The 23,277-nt window shown below is 41.0% G+C and overlaps 3 protein-coding genes across 13 annotated transcripts in view; 1 reads left to right on the top strand and 2 right to left on the bottom strand.

Moving 5' to 3' along the window:
• Window positions 1-14,512, top strand: part of zip (myosin heavy chain 10) — a 30,675-nt gene extending 16,163 nt beyond the window's left edge. For 2 of the 6 annotated variants that reach the window (XM_089262386.1, XM_089262387.1), the window contains exons 5-13: window positions 2,844-2,965; window positions 6,200-6,223; window positions 6,978-7,196; window positions 8,004-8,096; window positions 8,161-10,900; window positions 10,974-11,809; window positions 11,868-13,163; window positions 13,227-13,390; window positions 14,156-14,512. In XM_089262386.1, the coding sequence (XP_089118512.1) occupies window positions 2,844-2,965; window positions 6,200-6,223; window positions 6,978-7,196; window positions 8,004-8,096; window positions 8,161-10,900; window positions 10,974-11,809; window positions 11,868-13,163; window positions 13,227-13,390; window positions 14,156-14,300 (5,639 nt within the window). In that variant the 3' untranslated portion in view covers window positions 14,301-14,512. Of the gene's footprint in view, window positions 1-2,843; window positions 2,966-6,199; window positions 6,224-6,697; window positions 6,722-6,977; window positions 7,197-8,003; window positions 8,097-8,160; window positions 10,901-10,973; window positions 11,810-11,867; window positions 13,164-13,226; window positions 13,391-13,625; window positions 13,751-14,155 lie in introns of all 6 variants that reach the window. The other 4 variants (XM_089262389.1, XM_018103948.3, XM_018103949.3 and 1 more) reach the window with 4 other exon arrangements.
• The window catches only part of LOC108654736 (uncharacterized), a 111,975-nt gene that overhangs the window by 37,939 nt on the left and 50,759 nt on the right, over window positions 1-23,277 (bottom strand). The window lies entirely within an intron of this gene.
• LOC108653458 (lysosome membrane protein 2) lies at window positions 15,296-21,210 on the bottom strand. 4 transcript variants are annotated; one of them, XM_089262597.1, is made up of 7 exons: window positions 19,546-21,210; window positions 17,524-17,762; window positions 17,351-17,442; window positions 16,985-17,212; window positions 16,650-16,922; window positions 15,984-16,575; window positions 15,296-15,927 (listed from the first exon to the last, which is right to left on the bottom strand). In XM_089262597.1, the coding sequence occupies exons 2-7, from the start codon at window positions 17,750-17,752 to the stop codon at window positions 15,572-15,574; spliced, it is 1,770 nt and encodes a 589-aa protein (XP_089118723.1). In that variant the 5' UTR covers window positions 17,753-17,762; window positions 19,546-21,210; the 3' UTR covers window positions 15,296-15,571. The 4 variants fall into 4 exon arrangements, with proteins under 4 accessions (XP_089118723.1, XP_017959444.1, XP_089118725.1 ...); XM_018103955.3 differs by having other exon boundaries at window positions 17,524-17,769; window positions 19,559-21,209; XM_089262599.1 differs by having other exon boundaries at window positions 17,524-17,769; window positions 19,659-21,209.

The following is a 23,277-nucleotide window of genomic DNA, read 5'->3' as shown; positions in this document are numbered from 1 at the left end:
AATGGATCAAAGCGCTCTTTCGATAGCCCCCAGCTCTTTAAGAAACTGTCTAAGTTTATACTTGTTAATATCAATATTTTAATTGCAGAGATTATATTTTATATATATGAAGAGAAGTACTAAAAATAATATTCTCAATAATTTATTTTAAGAGACTTTTCTCAATAATATATCATAGATTAGTAATAGAAATAGGCATTATTTCATAGATTGCTTTATTAATGCAACATGTTCTTGATATTTAAAGCTAGCTAAATAGCCCATGCTCAATAGATCTCTCTCAAAATGTGCTCCATAATAATCTTTTCCCTTCGTCTGTAGATAACAAAACACAGCAAGCCAAATATAGTTTTTTTAATTAATACAAAATGGCATATTTACACGCATCAGCCATCAGACATCAGACTTCAAAGTAATTCTGGCTGATCTATAATAATAATTTTGATTTTCCATGAGATCTCTCAAATGTTTGCAGTTCGCAACGCTTCAATGAATTTTTGCTCCAAATACCAAAGAACAACAACAAGAACTGGGCTCTAATTGAGCTATAAGAAATAAAGAAAAAGGAGAAGAGGCAGCAGCAGCTAAAGTAATGCCCATAATACAAGAATAATAAATAATAACAATAATGAAAAAGACAATTTGAGAACCAATAAAAAAACAAAAAACAAGAAAAAAAAACTTGCTCAAATGTGGCGCCAATATTTAAGCTACAATCGAGATGTTTGTTGGCTTTTTTTTATGGCTCCATTCAGTTTTTGTTGTTGTTGTTTATCGTTAACGCTTGAAAAAGATCATTTGCTGTGGATGGGAGGAGGGGGGAGGGGGCAAGTCGGGCAGCAGCACAACTTATGCAATGCGACGGCGGCGGCGCCTTGACGATGTCTAAACGAAACTCAAGCTGAGATCTACCGAGTGTCCATCTATGGCTATAAAGCTGGCAGGCCATAATAAGTACGGGGTCGTTATGTGCCAATTTGTTATCTATATATTTTTTCTTATTTTTGTATTTTTATTTATTTTGTATTTTATTTTTTGCTTTTTTATTTTATTTTTTATTTGTAAACCGAAATCTGTGCCAATGGATATGTTGCGTCGTGTTTTTGTGGTTACAATCTATAGCTAGGTAGAGCTCACTATGCAGTGTATGTGTGTATGTGTATCGATTATGTGTATCGAGTATCGAATATCTGGGCTAACTGCAATCTGTGCCTGCCTGACTTAGTTAAGCGTCTAACAACAGCTGCCAGAGCTGCATTTAGTTAGCTAAACAGATCAGCAAGTGGCGCCCAATTTCTATATATATATACCTACTATATACACATGTACATGCATGTATGTATCTATATATCGATGTGTGTTTGTGTTTATGAGATGCGCGCAAATTTTAAATGATTTTCAATTGAATGTGTGTGTGCGAAGCTTCATTTTATTTTTGTTTCTTTTACTTGTCTATGATGTCGTACACACCCTGTGATAAATTAATTGTTAGAAAAAAGGAATTTTGCTTAAAATTTAATATGTAATAGCAACTATAATCAGTTTTTATAGATCTCTTGACCAATAATAGCATTTTATAAAAGACAAATATAAATTTATTATAATCTATTTATAAAATATTATTTTTTAATTTAAAGTACATTTTTTCTATTATATTTTTATATATATTTATTTTTAATTTCATTATTATTTTTTTAATTTCATTATTTTTTATTTTATTAATTTCATTATTTATTTATTTTAATTTTTTACTTTCATTATTTTTCTTTTATTTCATTATTATTATATTAATTTTATTATTTTATTTTTTTTTAATTTAATATTTTGTTTATTTCATTATTAATTTTTATTTCATTATTATTATTTTAATTTTATTATTTTTATTTTTTTTTTTATTTAATAATTTTTTTTTGTATTATTATTTTATATTATTTTTTTATTATTATTATTTTATATTATTTTTTTTATTATTATTTTTATTTTTATTTTTATTTTTTTTATTATTATTTTTATTTTTTTATATTATTATTTTTTTATTTATTTATTTTTTATTCATTTTATTTATTTCTTATTTAAAATACATTTTTTCTGTTTTTCTTTCCTTTTTTTTCTCATAGATATATATTTATTTATTTATTCTTAATTTGTATTATCTTTATTTTGATAAACATATATTTTCCCAATTTATTCAATAAGTTAATATAAAATAATTTTTCTAGTATGCCTTTCGGCTTGTTTACAGGGTATACATTCATTCCTATTTGTCTTTATTTTTATTTTTTGTTGCTTGCCGCACTTGAATTTGGGTCAACTTAAATTTCAAGCTGAGCTTTGCTTAAACAATAAAAAAGACAGAAAAAAAGGGGGAAAAAAAAAACATTACAATAAAGAGAAACTGAGAAAAAGGCAAAAACAACAGAAAACAAAACATTGTCAGCTATTTTGTTGTTGTTGTTGTTGGCGAAGTTTTATCTGTTTGTCGTTGTGCTTAACCCATTTCGGCATTTCTACTTAATTATTGAAATGGATGATTATCCATTATTATTGTTATTATTTTAATAAGTATTAGTTATGTTTGATGTTTAAAATGATTGTTTAGCCATTATTTGTTATAGCATATTCATAAGCAATATATATATTATACTCTTATTCCATTCTATCCCTAGGATCCAAACATATCCTTATCCTTATATTCTATTCCTATCCCCATTATTCCTAACATTGCTCTCTCTCTCTATATATATTTCTATTATAATTATTATTATTTATATATATATATATATATATGTTCTCCATTTCTGATCTATTTCTATAAATTTCCATAATTTTCTGCCTCTTTCCAGATCGTGAAGACCAATCGATTTTGTGTACTGGCGAATCGGGTGCTGGCAAAACGGAGAACACCAAGAAGGTCATACAATTTCTGGCCTATGTGGCTGCCTCCAAGCCCAAGGGCTCTGGTGCGGTAAGTGTCTCCCACATCATACACTGAGAGAAACAGAAACTATCTATTTATCGATATACAAATGCAAAGCGGTGCGTGGGCTCAATTGCCTTAGCAAAGCTGAAAGATGAAAAGACTTCTGACACATGCTTAGTTTAATTATTCATTATTGTCGTTGTCATTGTCATTGTTACGATTATCATTATGGTCATAATTAACCAGTTGATAAATGGGAAAATCATATGGATATTAAAAATATAAAAAAAAGACCAATTCACGTTGTGAATGTGTCGGCAAATTGGCTTTTATACGCCCTCAAGCTGGCTAGCAGTTGTGGGTGTCATGAGATACCCTGTACTAGTGAAGTGAAGTTGCTGGAGACTGACTAGTTTGCATATTTAATATGGAATTGAAATTGAAGAGAAATTAAGTAGAATTTTTGGCTCATTTAAATGCACATCTGGAATAACTAATTATATGCATACATAGATAACTATGTATATGCTTTTTACAGAGCATTTATCTAGTCGAGCAGGTGTTTTCTATTAATCAAACACTTTTTACTTTGTTGATTCAGCTAAAACGTTTTCCCAGCTGTTTGTGCGTCTCTAGTTACGAATTATGATCCGTAAATGCACAGACACGCGCACACAGAATGCACACACACATATATATGTTGCACTTAGCATTGATGTAATGACATTAAATCACGTAGCCCCCATGAGGCCAGGCATTATCCATATATGCAGCATTATATTGTGGCGCATATGGCGCAGACCCCAAACACTAGAAGCCGCACAATAAAGCCTCTATCTCTTACTCTCTCTCTCTCTCTCTCTCTCTCTCTATCTCTAACTCTTTCTACACACACTTCATTAATCAGTCAGATAATACACATATCTCTATCTCTCTCTCTCTCTCTCTCTCTCTCTCTCTCTCTCTCTCTCTCTTTCTGTGTGCGTGCCTGTAGTTACCCCAAGTTATTTGATGGCTGCTGACAAATGACTTTATTTGTGGTGCCCTACATCATCTGGCATAGATATGATGTGATGTGTGCTCAACACCCAAGTTTATAGAATAGATAATGTGAAAATAACAATAAATTAGGCGAGCAATTTGGGGCTTTTTCTTTTAATATTTCATTTTTAACTGGAAAGCCAAATAAGGAAAGCTTCAGATTCTCTGCGTTGATATATTTATTAGAGAATGTGATTTATTTTTTTTGCCATAAATGTGCGAATTGTTTGTGTGAATCAGAGGTCAATTGGGGTAGTTCTGGAGATATAACAACAATTTTATAGGAATAATTAATTATAATAAGAAGTAAATATTTGCTTTAAAGACATTTCGGTTTACAGTCTAGTTTAATATATAAGCTAATTAGTTTCTCAAGTAAATATTAACATATTTGATCTATTCAACTCATGTAGAGCATAAGCAATTCGTCATAGTTCAGTCCAAGTTGGGGCGTTTTTCATTTTATTTACAACCATAAAATAAACACCCGAAATGAAATTTAATTGCGCTTGTCAATGGACAGCAATAAAAGAAAATAATAATAAAAAAAAGGAGTGCTGGCGTGGAAGGGGGTAGAAGGGGTAAATAGGCAATTGCCACGCCCTCCCTTGCGGTGACAATGGAAAATTGAAGAGAATTGAAAATGAAATCACTTGAAATTGCGTCAGGGCCAACGAGTTAAAGTTTTTTCCATTTCATATCATTTTTTTGTTGTAAGTTTTTCCAACTTGTTTTTTTTTTTTTTGTTGAGATGTTCATATCTAGACGTAAAAATGTATGTCACATACTCGTTGTTGTTGTTTCATAATTTGCAGCTGTTGCTGCCATAATTGGCTTTAGCTTAGATGCTAACGAAAATCCTTTTAGACAGACGCTGCTGCTCTTGAGAGCTGTTGTGGAGCTCTCTGTTTTACAGCCTTATATGAGGGGTGATTCTACAACGTTGCTGTTGTTGTTGTTGTTGCTGTTGTTTTTCAGGTGATAAGCTGCAAATAAAACATAAAAAGTCAACACCAAAATTGAAATTGAAGTGCAAACAGTTGTTGTTATAGTTGTTCTTATTGTTGTTGTTGTTGTTGTTGTCATTTCAGCTGTTTGCCAGTTTGCTATTAATTATGATTATTTTGCCATAAATAGACGCTGATATCGTGCATGTTCAACAACTGAATCATTCACTCACTATACGTGCGAACAAAAGAAGGAAAAAACAAACTTCAATTCAAGGGAAGGTGCTACAGGTGTTACACACACACACACGCACACATACTTTGATTAGAAATTAGTTCATCATAATAGTAAGTCGTAAGAGCTTTGAGTCTGATAAGAGCGGGGAGGAAATAAATATCAGGAGAGAGAAAGAGAGGGAGGGGAATGGGAAGAGTGGGCATGCCTTAGCTTATAAGTCAGCTTGATTGGGTTTATAAGATTTGTTATTATATATTATTATTGTAATAAAGTATGCAGTTACCTAATGCAAGCAGAGACTGAAAGAGAGAGAGTGAGAGAGAGAGAGAGGAGACAGAGACAGAGAGGAAAGCAAAGAAATGTTTTTAAAGAGATATCAAGAATATATGACATATATACTTATAATATATATGGGATTCGTGAAACTCTTTTAGCAGGCAGATCAGGAAGATAAGGGATATATCAATTTTAAACATAAATATACAAACAAAATTCTTCATCAAAACTTTGCACAGCTTTGCATTTGTTTATTTTCAGAAATTTTCCCAACTATTTACTCTTATTATTCTTACTATAAAATATAGTTTTATATACCACAATTTGTTAAGAGTTTTACAACTTTCGAATTTAATTGTAAGCTTAAGGCGTTCTTTTTTTTCGACTTATTTTCCACTGCTCTATACTTAATAATTATATTTTATTTATTTATTTCATGTGCAAACGTTACACCTTCTACCACACACACACACACACACAAACACCACTGTATACACACACACACGTACACCACTATCTACCACTATTGTTTGCCGCTGTTGTTGTTGTACAATTGACTGGTTGTTGCTTTGTTTTATTTACTATTTAATGCGATTTGTACATTTTGTATAAAACATAATTATTAAATTTAATTTAATTTGTACATAAAAAAAAAAAAACAAAAACAAACGAAACCAAACCACACGCAACTCAAATCGAAATAAAAACCAACAACCAAAAATCCACAACCAACAACCAACCAACCACAAATCAACCCAAACTCCAAAATATGAACAGGTGCCGAATCCTGCCGTCCTCATTGTAAGTATGCAAAAGTCTAGAAATAGTACACTCTATATACATGCAAATATATTTATAATTAATTAATTTTTTTTTTAAATTAATTTCTAAACAAAATTAACATAATTTTCGTTGTCTTTCTGTTTGATTCTTACGAACAAATTCTGTTAAGAAGCGTTTCAATTTGTGTTCTTAAAAATGTCTTTAAATTGCCGTTATTTACTTATTTTTTCCCTTGCCTCAACTCATTTTCATTTTCAATGACGAATAGTGCAAGGTTTTCATTGATTTTGATTGTCATTAACTTTTGTTTTTCTTCATTACTCATTCATTGACAAATTTCAAATTTCGAGTGAGAGATTATTGAGAACAAGTTCCACTAATTGAATTCTAATCGCAACTGTGCCATCTGCTTAACTCCTATTCCCACTTCATGCTATCCATATATATCATCATATATATATATATATATATCTCACGCTACGCATATTTTAGAGTAGTCATCAAGAAACATTTGCGGTAAAGTATGCTCCAAGTAACCAAGCAAAAGTTTTCAATCTATCAACATAGTATATAAATATCGTATATATATATATCTGATATATCTTATATGTAGAAATCTATTTCGTTTTGCCTTGGCTGTATTTATTATTTCTGTACCATTCAATGCTGTGCTAGCTCTAGTATTACAATTAACAGAGTCAATTGCTGATCTACGTAAATCCCATTTAGCTACTTAATACCTTTGCCTCTAACCACATACCCATTATTGCAGAACTTTTCGGTGAACACGAATAAATACATTAAGGTCAAATGTAATGTCAATAATATATTTGGTAATAAGGTCCACAGTAGGAAGATCATCGAAGCAAACAACAACGGTGTCGGTTCGAAGACGATCATGCAGCTAAGTAGCTGCCATGTGGTGGATCGGTTAGCTGCTGCGACGCATTGTGACTGTCTTGTAGTTGATATGCCCATGCCCGAGGTGGAGGTAAAAGCAATCCGCGACCGGATTGTGTAGCTAGCCGTATGGCTTTAGAGACAGACGAGTGCAGTGCGATCGAACGAAAGGGAAAGCAGAGAGCTCTCTGCTCTCACATTACCTGAGAGATCTGAAATTCTTTGCGCCGCTCGTCATGAGCTCAAGCAATTTTATCTAAAGAGAAGATAAGCTATACAAATTTACTCAAAGAGTATTTACGATCAGAGCATGATCAGCCTTCATAAATCCTATTTATATCAGAAGTTAAGCTAAGGGCAACTGTCTTGAAGGTTTCTTATTTAAGAGTTCCTTTACAAGCTGACTAAGATTGAAAATCGCCCAAGAGTTGTTTGACAATACTTCAAATGCAGAAGAGACTCGATGATCGTTTGAAGATCGATTCTTATGATATACTCTCTAACAATTTATTCACGATCTTATATATAGTTTTTTTTTTAGTCTATTTCCAACTGATTCTAGCTCTGATCCTAATCATTATTCTCTTTGACTGCTCTTACTCTCAATGATCGCGATCTTCAAGGCGATCGCACTGCATTAGCCTAGGAAATTGTGACCTGTCCATTCACGTGTAGGAAATATGTTTTTGTTTTTGTTTCTTCTGGCTTTTGTGCATGTTCTTCTACTGCTCGTTGTTAACTAATCTGAATAATAATGTAAATATGTTGTATGCGTTTGTCTATGTAGTTACGTAATCATATATGTATCGTATGTTGTATGCATTGAATGTTTAACCCAATGAAATGCTCTATGTAAGACTCTTGTGTAATATATATTAATGTGTGAGCACTTTCGCAGGGCGAGCTGGAGCAACAGCTGCTGCAGGCGAATCCCATACTGGAAGCCTTTGGCAATGCCAAGACGGTCAAGAACGACAACTCATCGCGTTTCGTAAGTAAAAATTAGTATACAAAATATGGAAAGCAGATTGATTAATATTGCTCTCTTTGTGCAGGGTAAATTCATACGCATCAACTTTGATGCATCGGGCTTCATTTCGGGCGCCAATATCGAGACCTATCTGCTGGAGAAGTCGCGTGCCATTCGTCAAGCGAAGGACGAACGTACATTCCATATATTCTATCAGCTGCTGGCGGGCGCAACGCCGGAGCAGCGCGAGAAATTCATACTCGATGACATTAAGTCGTATCCATTCCTCTCAAACGGCACGCTGCCCGTGCCCGGTGTCGATGACTTTGCTGAATTCCAGGCGACAGTCAAATCGATGAACATCATGGGCATGACCTCGGAGGATTTCAATTCGATATTCCGGATCGTTAGCGCCGTGCTGCTCTTTGGCAGCATGAAGTTCCGGCAGGAGCGCAACAACGATCAGGCAACGCTGCCCGACAATACGGTCGCCCAGAAGATTGCCCATTTGCTTGGCCTGAGCGTTACGGATATGACGCGCGCCTTTCTCACGCCCCGCATCAAAGTGGGTCGCGATTTTGTGACCAAGGCACAGACCAAGGAGCAAGTGGAGTTCGCCGTGGAGGCCATTGCCAAGGCGTGCTATGAGCGCATGTTCAAGTGGCTGGTGAATCGCATCAATCGATCGCTGGATCGCACCAAGCGACAGGGCGCCTCGTTCATTGGCATTCTCGATATGGCTGGCTTTGAGATCTTCGAGCTGAACTCGTTCGAGCAGCTGTGCATCAACTATACCAACGAGAAGCTGCAGCAGCTATTCAATCACACCATGTTCATCTTGGAGCAGGAGGAATATCAGCGCGAGGGCATCGAATGGAAGTTCATTGATTTCGGACTCGATCTGCAGCCCACCATCGATCTGATCGATAAGCCCGGTGGCATCATGGCTCTGCTGGATGAGGAGTGCTGGTTCCCCAAGGCCACCGACAAGACGTTTGTCGACAAGCTCGTCTCCGCCCACTCCATGCATCCGAAATTCATGAAGACCGATTTTCGTGGCGTTGCCGACTTTGCCATCGTTCATTATGCCGGACGGGTGGATTATTCGGCAACCAAGTGGCTGATGAAGAACATGGATCCGTTGAACGAGAACATTGTGTCGCTGTTGCAGGCATCGCAGGATCCGTTTGTCGTGAACATCTGGAAGGATGCGGAAATAGTCGGCATGGCACAGCAAGCGCTAACTGATACCCAATTTGGGGCGCGCACGCGCAAAGGCATGTTCCGCACCGTGTCGCATTTGTATAAGGAGCAGCTGGCCAAACTGATGGACACGCTGCGCAACACGAACCCAAATTTTGTGCGCTGTATCATACCGAATCACGAGAAGCGGGCTGGCAAGATCGACGCGCCCCTGGTGCTGGACCAATTGCGCTGCAATGGTGTCCTCGAGGGTATACGCATCTGTCGCCAGGGCTTCCCCAATCGCATACCCTTCCAGGAGTTCAGGCAGCGCTACGAACTGCTTACGCCCAATGTCATACCGAAGGGCTTTATGGATGGCAAGAAGGCATGCGAGAAGATGATCCAGGCCCTGGAGCTCGACTCCAATCTGTATCGTGTTGGCCAATCGAAGATCTTCTTCCGCGCCGGTGTGCTGGCACATCTCGAGGAGGAGCGCGACTTCAAGATCTCCGATCTGATTGTCAATTTCCAGGCATTCTGTCGCGGTTTCCTTGCCCGCCGCAACTACCAGAAGCGTCTCCAGCAGCTGAACGCCATACGGATCATTCAGCGCAATTGCGCCGCCTATCTCAAGCTGCGCAACTGGCAGTGGTGGCGTCTGTATACCAAGGTCAAGCCCCTGCTGGAGGTGACCAAGCAGGAGGAGAAGCTCGTGCAGAAGGAGGATGAGCTGAAGCAGGTGCGCGAGAAGCTCGAATCGCTGGCCAAGAACACGCAGGAGTATGAGCGGAAATACCAGCAGGCGTTGGGTGAGAAGACCACGCTTGCCGAGCAGCTGCAGGCCGAGATTGAGCTGTGCGCCGAGGCGGAGGAGTCGCGTTCACGCCTAATGGCACGCAAACAGGAGCTCGAGGATATGATGCAGGAGCTGGAGACGCGCATCGAGGAGGAGGAGGAGCGCGTTTTGTCGCTGGCCGGTGATAAGAAGAAACTGGAATTGCATATTCAGGATCTGGAGGAGCAGCTCGAAGAGGAGGAGGCTGCACGCCAGAAACTCCAACTCGAAAAGGTGCAGCTGGATGCCAAGATCAAAAAGCATGAAGAGGAGCTGGCGCTCACCGAAGATCAGAACCAGAAGCTGCTGAAGGAGAAGAAAGTGCTGGAGGAGCGTGCCAACGATCTGTCCCAGACGCTGGCCGAGGAGGAGGAGAAGGCCAAGCATCTGGCCAAACTGAAAGCCAAGCACGAGGCGACCATTGCCGAGCTGGAGGAACGCATGCACAAGGATCAACAGCAGCGCCAGGAGTCGGACCGCACCAAGCGCAAAATCGAAACCGAGGTGGCCGATCTGAAGGAGCAGCTGAACGAGCGACGCATCCAGGTCGAGGAGATGCAAGCACAGCTGGCCAAGCGCGAGGAGGAACTCACCCAAACGCTGATGCGCATCGACGAGGAGTCCGCCTCAAAGGCCGCCGCCCAGAAGGCGCAGCGTGAACTCGAATCCCAGCTGGCCGAGATCCAGGAGGATCTCGAGGCCGAAAAGTCAGCGCGCAGCAAGGCCGAAAAACTGCGTCGCGATCTCAGCGAGGAATTGGAGGCGCTTAAGAACGAGCTGCTCGACTCACTGGACACCACAGCCGGTAAGTCGACAATTGATGCTTTTCCTGTAATATTTTCTATATCGAATTCTTCTCTTCTCGCTCTGCCCAACAGCCCAACAGGAGCTGCGCTCCAAGCGCGAGCAGGAGCTGGCCATGCTGAAGAAGTCTCTGGAGGAGGAGGGTGTGAATCATGAGAGCGTGCTCGCTGAAATGCGTCACAAGCATGCCCAGGAGCTGAACAGCATCAACGATCAGCTGGAGAATCTGCGCAAGGCCAAGGCCGGCCTGGAGAAGGCCAAGGGCACCCTCGAGGCGGAGAATGCGGATCTGGCCACGGAATTGCGAAGCGTGAACAGCTCGCGGCAGGAGAATGATCGACGACGCAAGCAGGCAGAGTCTCAGATCGCTGAGCTGCAGGTGAAGCTGGCGGAGATTGAGCGTGCGCGTTCCGAGTTGCAGGAGAAGTGCACGAAGCTGCAGCAGGAGGCGGAGAACATTACCAACCAGCTGGAGGAGGCCGAACTGAAGGCCTCGGCGGCCGTCAAGTCAGCCAGCAATATGGAATCGCAGCTGACAGAGGCACAACAGCTGCTGGAGGAGGAGACCCGCCAGAAGCTCGCCCTTAGCTCAAAGCTGCGTCAAATCGAATCGGAGAAGGAGGCACTGCAGGAGCAGCTCGAGGAGGATGAGGAGGCGAAACGCAACTTCGAACGCAAATTGGCCGAGGTAACAGCCCAAATGCAGGAGATCAAGAAGAAGGCCGAGGAGGATGCCGATCTGGCCAAGGAGCTCGAGGAAGGCAAGAAGCGCCTCAACAAGGACATCGAGGCGCTGGAGCGACAGGTCAAGGAGCTGATGGCACAGAACGACCGCCTGGACAAGAGCAAAAAGAAGATCCAGTCAGAGCTCGAGGATGCTACCATTGAGCTGGAGGCGCAACGCACGAAGGTAAGTAAAGAGACGCAGAATAAATGAGTCACTTGCTCATCCTTTAATCATCCATCAGGTGCTCGAATTGGAGAAGAAGCAGAAGAACTTCGACAAGATACTCGCCGAAGAGAAAGCCATATCAGAACAGATCGCCCAGGAGCGCGACACGGCGGAGCGTGAGGCCCGTGAGAAGGAGACCAAGGTGCTGTCGGTATCCCGCGAATTGGACGAGGCGTACGACAAGATCGAGGATCTGGAAACGAAACGCAAGCAGCTGCAGAACGAGCTAGACGATCTGGCCAACACACAGGGCACGGCCGACAAGAACGTTCACGAGCTGGAGAAGGCGAAACGTGCGCTCGAATCGCAGCTGGCCGAGCTGAAAGCACAAAACGAGGAGCTCGAGGATGATCTGCAGCTGACCGAGGATGCCAAACTGCGTCTGGAGGTCAACATGCAGGCGCTGCGCTCGCAATTCGAACGGGACCTGCTAGCCAAGGAGGAGGGCGCCGAGGAGAAGCGACGTGGCCTGGTCAAGCAGCTGCGCGATCTGGAGGCCGAGCTGGACGAGGAGCGCAAACAGCGAACGGCCGCAGTGGCGGCCAAGAAGAAGCTGGAGGGTGACCTCAAGGAGATTGAGACCACCATGGAGATGCATAACAAGGTGAAAGAGGATGCCCTCAAGCATGCCAAGAAATTACAAGCACAAGTCAAGGATGCGCTGCGCGATGCCGAGGAGGCCAAGGCCGCCAAGGAGGAGCTGCAGGCGCTGAGCAAAGAAGCCGAACGAAAGGTGAAGGCACTCGAGGCCGAAGTATTACAGCTGACCGAGGATTTGGCCAGCTCGGAGCGTGCCAGGCGAGCGGCTGAAACAGAGCGCGACGAACTGGCCGAGGAGATCGCCACCAATGCCAGCAAGGGCTCGCTCATGATCGATGAGAAGCGACGGCTGGAGGCGCGCATTGCCACCCTGGAGGAGGAGCTCGAGGAGGAGCAATCGAATTCAGAGGTACTGCTCGATCGCAGCCGCAAGGCGCAGCTACAGATCGAACAGTTGACCACAGAGCTGGCCAACGAGAAGTCCAACTCGCAGAAGAACGAGAACGGACGTGCGCTGCTCGAGCGCCAGAACAAGGAGCTGAAGGCCAAGCTGGCCGAGATCGAGACGGCGCAACGCACCAAGGTGAAGGCCACCATTGCCACGCTCGAGGCCAAGATTGCCAATCTGGAGGAGCAGCTGGAGAACGAGGGCAAGGAGCGCCTGCTGCAACAGAAGGCCAACCGCAAAATGGACAAGAAGATCAAGGAGCTCACCATGAACATCGAGGACGAGCGAAGACACGTCGACCAGCATAAGGAGCAAATGGATAAAGTGAGTGGAAATTGTAATTAAATTTGGAATAATACTAATTCTCATTTTATGTATCAATCACAGCTGAATAGCCGCATTAAACTGCTCAAGCGCAATCTGGACGAGACCGAGGAGGAGCTGCAGAAGGAGAAGACGCAAAAGCGCAAATATCAGCGCGAATGCGAGGACATGATCGAATCCCAGGAGGCCATGAACCGTGAGATTAACTCACTGAAAACGAAATTGCGGTAAGCGCAGGGCAGACACTAGCGGGGGATGATAACTGGATGAACTGAAGGCAGCAGCAGTGGCTGGAAGTTTACACTCTTGCAGATGAAGTAGAAAATGTATAGCTTATAAGCGGGGCATTTAAAATATTATATTTTTTTTGTATTATTTCTTTTTTGGTTTTTTTGTACTGTTTATTTATTTATTTTTCTCTCTGGGCTTGACGACGTTGTTACTATATATTTGCATATATAGATCGATACAGGTGGCCGAGACTGAAAAGGCCAAAGCATATTCGCCGAAAAAGGATGCTGCACTCATTATGAATTGTGAGGGTCTGCATTAGGTTTCCATTTCGCTTCGCTTCCTCTTGGTAGGCTGTAAGTGCTGGCGACATCTTCATCTACACCCAACCAACTACAGAGAATGAACCAATTCCAACCAGATCTATGTCAAGATTTTAGTGCATGTTAGACACACACACACACACACACACACATACATACACATTAAATCGTGCGTTTGAATAGCGTTCAATGTTCGATACGAATCCCCTCCCAGGAATAGAACTTAGTGCATTATATCGTACATAGCGTGTCTCCACTTCCCCACAACTCTCGTTATATTGTTTTATATACATATATATATATATATATATATATGTATGTGTTTGCGTTGACCCTTACAACTCCTTGTTTTTGTTTTTGTGCACGATAAGCCTCTGTCTTTAATGATTTCTTAAAAGAATTTTTTATAATATTTTGTATTTGTTTCTCCTTTTGTAGACGCACCGGCGGCATGGGCCTCAGCTCCAGCCGACTCACGGGCACACCATCGTCCAAGCGCGGAGGCGGCGGTGGGGGCGGCGGCGGCGACGACAGCTCATCGGTGCAGGATGAATCATTAGATGGCGAGGATTCAGGCAATTGACGCGTTAATTATTAATACATAAAAATAATAATAATAAAAAAAAAAACAACAAAAAAATCAACAAAAGGAAATAAACGATTATATATATTTTAATGTTTCTTTTATATAATTTCTCTGTTATTTTTTATATAAACTATTATTCTTAATTAAAAACTTAAAGACAACAACAAACGCAAAACAAATTAATTATACAACTTAAAAACAAACTACAACCAATACGCGTATTAACTTTCTTCCTTCCCCACTTAAACCCCCCTTCAACATGCAATATACATATACAATACACATGCATTTAATAACTAAAGGTTTATAAAACAATCAAATGTTGAACAAGCAACTAATATACGAATTTCGTTTTGTTTAGAAACAATAAATATTTGCTATAACAATTATAAATGGTTCAAATGTCTGTTTGAATTTGCGCGGGTCAAAAGTGAGTTGTGCTGGCAGTACTCTTGCAGTGTGGCCATACATGGGCACAATTTCTCGAAAGTCATGCATATCAACCAGCTCTTGTCAGTGAGCAAAGTCAAGAAGGTCGTGTAGGGATTTTCAACAGAGTTTGTGAGGAATAAAGAGCAAAGAACGGTTTATTTTTTAAATTAAATTAAATAAAAAAAAATTTTAAATTAAATAAAAAATAATGAAATCATGTTTCTTTTCATTTGATGTAATTTGCTTGTAATCAATTCAAGTACCAACAGTCGAATTGCACTGCGAAAAATTGTTGCATACCGTTTCGGGGCTGCCGGTAAAGCCGTTTTAGTGCAGAGTTTTCGTATGAAGGTTTTCTGAAGTACCAGGCGAACAGAAATCAGCAGCAGGGCTGAAAATGTTTATGAACAGTATGCGAACAGTGCAAAGCAAGCTAACATAGTCGCTGTTAAGTACGCTGTTAAACAACAGTAACTGTTATTTTACCGCCAAACCTTAGGGCAGTTGAATTTTGAACTTGAATCTTAGCGGCGAGGAAGGAAACTTGATGGACAATGGTGTTATTTATTGATATATAATCAATTATATAACTTTTATTGCTTTATATACTTACTATTTATTATACATTTGTTTCATTTCTTTATACATATGATACATATATACAATTTGTTAACTACTTCTACTGCTATCGTATCCTAAGTCGTGACAAATTCGAAAATCTCTTGATTGATAAGGCACTCCAGCGCAAGAGGGCTCTCTCTCTCTCTTACCCATGCACAAAACCCATTTGTGCTGCCCCGCCCACAAATCCCTCCCCTAACTAGTTGCTAATGGCACTACGAATTGGCGCGATGCGCCAGACTGACGCCATGTGGCAGGACCTGGACAACAACAATGCCACCATTGCTTGAACTTGGACCAGCAAGGGCTTCCAGCTCTGCAGAGGATTTGCTCTTCTCCAGCTGCTGCTGCTCCTCACGCTTGCTGTTCAGATAGTAAACGCTTGCCACAATCAGGCTGAAGCTGGTCACGGAGACCAACAGGGTGCCGTACTTGAGCGCCAGCTGGATGGCGTCCAGGCCAAAGGTGCTCACATAGAGCGTGTGCAGGACATCTTCATTGAAGTCGCCAGCGGTTATTTCAATCCAGATCAGGGGCAAGATGGTGGCATTTTGCATGCGCCAGGCTTGATCTGAAAGATGAGGATGTTGATGTTTGGAATCTTTAAGCGAATGCCATTTAACTTACTGCGCAGCAGTGGCGTCTTGTCCAGCATGATGTTGATCTGGATGCGGGAGGCGCCGCTAATAGGGAAGCCAAAGCGCGGATGTATATCGGCATAAGTCTGATGCAGTTCGGCATCTGGATTGATGCCCTCAAAATCCTTGTACAGTATCGGATCGCCGGTGAAGAAATGCGGAAACGATGGGAAAATTGGTGAATCATCGTAGCACCTGGTCGCATTGATTACGCCACTCGGCAGACAGAGATCAGTATTGCGGCAATAACATTCGTTGGCCGGATTCTCGGAAGGATGGGCAAAGACGTCCAAGGGCGTACGATAGCGCAGCACATCAATGTCATTGTAGATGGTCTCCTCCTTCTCGAAGCGTAGCGGCACCTTACGGCACAGTACCTGCAGGAAGACATTGACCGTGCTGCGAGTCTGCAGCATGGTGGGCGAGAACATGGACGGCTCGCTGCCATCGATGCGATTGCACTCGTCGCCCTGCCAGAAATCCAACTGGGGCTTGCCATTGAACTGGGTGATGATGCTAAACTTGGAGATGTCGTCCTCGCCCGTGTTCAGCTGCACCGAGTCCACGCTCGTACCGTTGCGCTGCAAATGGAGATCAGAGATCAGGGATTAGCTGTTGTGGTTTAAGTCGAGTCAAAGTTGTTTTTAGTTCTCACAGTTCTCAGCAGACCGAAGTGCGTCTTGCCGCCGCCCAGAGATTCCAGACTGATTATCTTGTCCCGATAGCCCCACAGATACTCGTAGGCAGTGAGTCGCTTGAACAGCGGCTCCTCAAAGAGCTTGATGGTGCCGGTCACAAAGAGGCGCTTGATTGCGGCCATTCGCTTCACATGCACCGCCGCCGACAGCAGCGGCACATTGGGCACCAGGATCACATCATCTTCCCGCACCGTCGACTTTTCCGGCAGAAACTTATACGATTTTTTATCCTGCAAGCAGATGTACCAATTCATATATTTGTTTACGAACTGGAATGTTGTGAGAGGCTTACCCGAAATGTAACCGTATGATTCTTATTGAAGGACACCTGATCCTTGATCGTATGCTCCTGATAGGTGAGCGGGCCCAGATCCTCGACGTGTATCTTGTCCGCTCGCCCAGCCAGATAGTCCTCAATGTTCGTATAGTTGAAGATGTGCGCCTTGAGTAGAGTATCATACTTGGGATCCGGCGAGAGCCAACTGTTCGCTGTATCCGAGTTCTCAGCGAGGATTAAATTCTGTGAAAGAAACAAGTGATCGGATATATATAGGTATATAATAGGTATATTTGCAATTAGAGCTGGTAAAGAGAGAATAAATGAATGTAGAGGGAAGCGAATATAGAGAGCAAATAAATAATCTTTAACTGGTTTTACCTCGAGCATTGTATTATTGTAGTATTCGGTAAACCACATCACAAAGAACCCGGTCACGCTTATCACAAACAGCAAAAACATGGAGCCCAGCACTGTATGTAAAAAGGTCGCAATAAAATTGGGTTAATTCGAGGGCGATTACACTGGTATAAATACTTGTGGCATGGACTTACTTATCAGTGTGCCCATATCCTTGGACGTCAGATTGCGCAGGGCCAACGATTCCAGTATCATGTCCAGCACCGTCAGCTTCTCGGGCCCGGGACTTGAGTAGTTCGAGGCATTGCCATTGCGTAGGGAGTTCAAGGTGTTGGTCTTCGATTTGTTTGCTTGTACTGTGAGATCCTCTGAGGCAGGCAGCGTTGGCTGTGCCACATCATGGTGCAGCGTAGCATGCGACATGATGTCTGGAGTATTTGCTGTAAAATATATAATGATTATTATGCATTATGCATTGCTATTAGCATTATTTATTATTTGGTTTATAAGTTGTCTTAGCACAGAGCCACGTCTCGCGTTATGCATGTTATATATAACCCTAAATGATCTATGGCGACACGTGTTATATGCCACATTGCCTTATCACTCGCCATTCCATTAGGGCCTTAGTATTTCGCTCTGGTCATTGAACCAACGAACACAAACTTGCAACTGCATGTTTCGCGTATAGAAATGGTTTGCCCATTCATAACTTAACCTGACTCAGGTACCTGTGCTCTATATAGATTGTATATATGTATGTACTATATATATTTATATGTATAATTCAATTCCGAAATGATCTAGCGCTTGAGTCGCAGCTCTTAACCAGCCGATCGTTGAACACCGTGTGTACTAACTAATCTCGGTTTTGGTTTTTTCACAAGCTACGCGTGCTACTCTCAAATCAAAGTACAATAACAATTCTATATATATACATATACATATAATATACTAATCGGTCTATATAGAATGGCACAGGGCTTATCAGTGCTTAGTAAATGCGAGAAGGCTACAAACACAATTCATACAGAGTATATTCAACGAGTATATTAAAGCGAATCTATAGACACAAATATGGACATATCAGCATACATATATGTATATGTATGTATGTATATACCTTATTATGCTCCAAATTGCGAACTTGTTGGGGTACGTCTTATTTTAGGGGCTTAAGCATAGTAACTATGAATATATAGATATACCTATGCCTATATACATATGTGTATGTGTGTATATATGTTGTATATGGGATTAGCATATAAGAGTGTTAAGATCTTTTATAATACTTTGTATTCGGATAATTCTCATAGGAATAGTAATGATTATAATGGCAATAAGATTTGGACAATAATAATGATAGACCGAAGAAAACGATAACAATCGCACGAAATCTATAAAAAGTCAGAATTTCTAGTAGTTCTTATCTAAAAAAACAACAAAAACAAAAAACTATTCTAGTTTCTATATATAAATGAATGAAATACATTGCAAACAATTCAAAATACTTGAGTGAGTGATAAGCTAATGCCCTAATGTAAGTTAGGTAGGTACAGGAAAGTTCTTATAAACAACAATTTTAAGTGCTCTTGTGGTTGCAGTTTTAGTCGATAATAACTTTAGAGTATCAGAGTATTTAAATATGCCGATTTGGGCAAACGAAACGATGAGCTATAATATATGTAAGAAATTTCTAATCTTTGATAGAACTTTCTGCTGATTTATTATATACATATATGTATATAATTAATCAGCAAAAAAATTCTATTAAATATATAAGTTATATACATATATATGTCTGTCTATATATTCATTATTGCTAGCTCTGCGTTAATGTCAGCTGGAAAAGGGGTCAACAACACTCTGATAAGAATTGCGCTGCTGTTTGTCATAATTGCCAATTTGAATTGAAAAATTTCCAATAATAAAAAACTATGAAAGGTAGCGGTTATCAGAACAAATGAACTGAGCTGTATCAAAAGTTGATGGACTCTCAAACGATTTACATACTTGCAGTCAAGTTCACATACACACACACACACGCGCACACTCATGTATTTATAAATACAACTGCATGTGGCAAGTATTTGGAAGTAGCTCGAAATATGTTCTTTTTTTATATATTTAATTTCTGCTCACTCGGTCGCTGATAAGTATTCACACACAAGCACAAACAGACATAGATACATACATACATGCGTACATACATACAGACAATATACGTACATGTGGCTGGACGTTGTGCGGGCGTTTAAAAGCTTTGAAAGTTGCACTGGCGCTGTTGTTATTGTTATTGTTGTGTTGTTGCTTCTGCTATTCAACTCACTGCTATGAAATTTAATTGACGCTGCAGCGTCTTTCACTCAGTGCCATTGACTGATAACACAATGGCACGGCCACGGAAGATGCGTCCACCTGTGCGGAGAGCAAGTGCCGGCATAAATAATAGCGATGCGCAAGAGCTCTAATACGCAGCTACTGTTGTTGGTGTGCACTTGAAAAATGTTCACATGAAACGCGGACAGGAACACGTATGAGCAGCCAGCTGATCGCAACAAATTGGAAACGAGACACGCGCACTCAAACTCACACAGGAATTGCACTCGCGCTTGTTCTCACTCAACGTTACTCTCTCGTCTGGCGTTGCTTCTCGCTTGCACTCACTGCAAATGGTGCTCCGTATGTATGCGCTCTTGCTTAGACATGCACTTTCCAAGACGCCTGCCAAACATTTGGCGTTTTAATTAATAATTTGTCGCTGTTTGCGCTGAGTGCGCACAAAATATGAAGTCAAAAATTTTAAAAGCTTGTTATTATTCGTATTACTGCTGTTGCTATTGTGCTGAGTGTTGTGTATTTCAATTCGGTTCAGCGACACACTACGCCTAGGCAGAGCTAGCTACTCTCTTGTTGCTGTCGAAATCTGATTGAATGATACTGGTTGTTGTTGTAATTTTGTTGTTGCTGTTCTTGTTTCTGACGTTCCAGTCTTTACTGGCTGAGTGTTGTCTTGTGTTTTGCGTTCTTTGTTACCCACTTTATTCTTTGTTTTGTCGCTATTTCGTTCTGACTGCCGATCGGTTGCTGTTGTTTTTGCTGCTCTTATTTTTATTATTATTATTGTTGTTTTTGTTTTTTCCTTTTCATATGGCAAGCTGGTTTTCCGTATGACTTGTTACAAATTCGCTGCAGTTTCTTTTGTTGTTGTTGTTGCTGCCATTGGGGATATTGCCTTTGTTTCAGATTTCTCTCATTGCACTCACTTTTCCATTAGCTACAGGTGAGCAGCAATTAATTGGCAACTCGTCTGCCAACCTGGCAATGCGAATTATTGAGGCAACACAATAATGTCAGACCCTTTCCGTTGCACGTTTCACATTGAACGGATTAGCAGGGCGACTTCACGCACTATCAATATTAAAATTGCGTCGTAAGATTAGATTCGTTTTGTTGTTGTTATTATTGTTTGCGTCGTTGATGCCGGAACCTTTGCCACTGCTTCGGCTGCTGTTGCTATGTTTGTTATTTTGAATTCGGGGTGTACCGTTACACACGGCGAACACACAGCGAGTTGCGCCCTGCCCACGAAACAAGTTATAACTACGACGCGCGCAACGCATTCACTGGCTTGGCCTGGCCTGCTGCTGTCCTCTATTCGCTGCCTGCGCCGTTGCTGCTGCTGCTTTCGTTGCGTCGCTGCATTCGACTGTGAGCGAGTGTTGATAAGCGAGCGAAGACATTTACAGCGGGAAGAGCAGCGCGCTGTTCGCAGCTGGCAGCTATGATTACTGATTGTTGACTGTTTGTCCTCTGTCTCTGCAGCAGACGATGTTCTTGTTTACGTATCGGGATCACTTCTTTCTGACGTAGCAATCGCACATTAGCATACGCATGCATACGACGGACACAAAGTGCAAATTTAATCACCGAAAGACAAAGAATCGACACAGCGAGTATCTTTCGTTGTATATACACATGTACATATGTGTGTATGTATGTATGTATGTATGTTTGTTTGTTTATAGGTATGCGCATAGCATCCCCAGCATTGCTGCTTAGACATGATACACTTCACCGTTCGGCACTCGTCGTCTTTGGCGTTCGGTAAACGGCGCTCGGCTTGTTGTTCAATGATTGTTTCGTTATTATCTTTTAGCGTGTGCTCCATTTCCATAGCAGCGGTCGAAGTCGAAGATGTGCACTGAAACAAATTGCGTTGTGCGTGAAGCTTTGGAAAGCTTCAAGGCTTATTGCTGCAGCAGCTGGAAAGAGCCATACGCTCTCCTCTCCTCGCTGCCATGCTCTCTCTCTCTCTCACTCTCAAGCAGCTGAAGGGAGTTGATCTTTGTACGAGCGACATCATGGTGTTGGTATGTATAATTGTTATCAATGTGTAATTTTAGCTATTTGTATGTTAACTCACTCTTATACAATTTCGTCTTATATGCTGCGTAGGCGACATGTTTGCATACTATTATACATGATTTGCTCTTATATTTTGACTTATACGCTGCATTAGGAGTTGCGCAATTGTGTTTTAAGGCTTAACAACTGGTTGACTCTTATAATTGAACTGGGATTTATTTATAGCAATGACATTCACCTAATCTAATTAGCGCTATAAAAATAAAAGCAGATAAGTCTTATTAAAAGTGAAATTGCGTCTCAGTTGCTGCTTCACCCCCAACCCCCCGCTCTTCATCTACCAGCTAGATAAGTGCTCTGTAACAACAAAAGTCTCGCGTTTGTTTTCTCTATCAATTAGCAGTTTCTCAGTGTCGAGAAATGACAGAATTTCTCTTTGTACATACATATGTCTTAAAAGGTGCAGTACACTTGACAAAAATAAAGCAATACCTCTCATTCACGCACTCTTTGTTTTTCAGCTTCCTTATTATATGATAGACTCATACGTGTTTTCACAGATAAATACATATGTATGTATGTATATAATGAGAGGTATATGTATATATTTAGATTAACGTTTTACCTGATTCCACACGCACTAAACGTGTTCACACTACCCAAGGCACAAGAGATACACATATGTATGTACATACCTATGTATTTGTAAAGATTAATTCGCATGTACTTAATATATAGCTGTAAATAGCTGATAAACGTACGAGTCGAGTTATTGAACTCTATTCAAGTGTATTCTGCATTTATCAGTTTAGTCAAGAGTTTACTTTACAATAATCTCGCAGCTATAATACCAGTATTTACATACATGTATTTATTTCACCCCTCCAAACCCGACTTTTACCTCCTGCGTAGTCAGCGATGCTTGCTAAGCGTGCTATTTGCGCTGTCAATCATCATACCCTATACAATGCGTTGACGAGGTATAAAAGCGCTTGCTCTTGTTGATTTCCGCCCGTAAGGGTTTTGGTAGCAGATATTAAATTAAGATTTGAAAACTTAGTTAACAGTTGATCAGTTGATGATTGGATCACAGCACTCTCTTTCTCTTTGTTTTTATACCCTGTTTTCCTTTTACACTTGAAGGCCTTGGGCAAACACCTGTTCAGCTTGACTGATAACGTTGGACTTATCATATGAACTCTCTTTCTTTCTTAATATCTGTGATTAATTTTACATTTGTTTGTTGATTTATATATCTGCCTTCATTTCTCTCTTCATTTATGTCTTATGTCTCCCACTTTTTCTTTTACTCTCTCTCTCTCTCTCTCTCTCTCTCTCTCTCTTTCCCTCTCACTCCCTCTTTCTCTTTTTCCGCAGGTTCCTTCTCTCATATCTCATTGTATGGTTTACTCTTTGTCTTTTATTCTCACTGACCTTCAGCTTATCTTTATCTTTCTCTCTTTGTCTCTCGCTCTCTCTCTCTCCCCACTCTCTTTGTGGAGTTCTCATTTTAATGTACTTTAACCTTCAGCGCTTCGTTTAGGGTTCTTCACTTTTACAGGGTATTGGAATGCCAGCAA

Source organism: Drosophila navojoa, chromosome 5 (assembly GCF_054131105.1).
Source record: "Drosophila navojoa isolate 15081-1374.11 chromosome 5, UAZ_NAV_1.0, whole genome shotgun sequence".
In the NCBI taxonomy this organism is placed as follows: Eukaryota; Metazoa; Arthropoda; class Insecta; order Diptera; family Drosophilidae; genus Drosophila; species Drosophila navojoa.
This window is presented reverse-complemented; position numbering and strand designations above follow the sequence as displayed.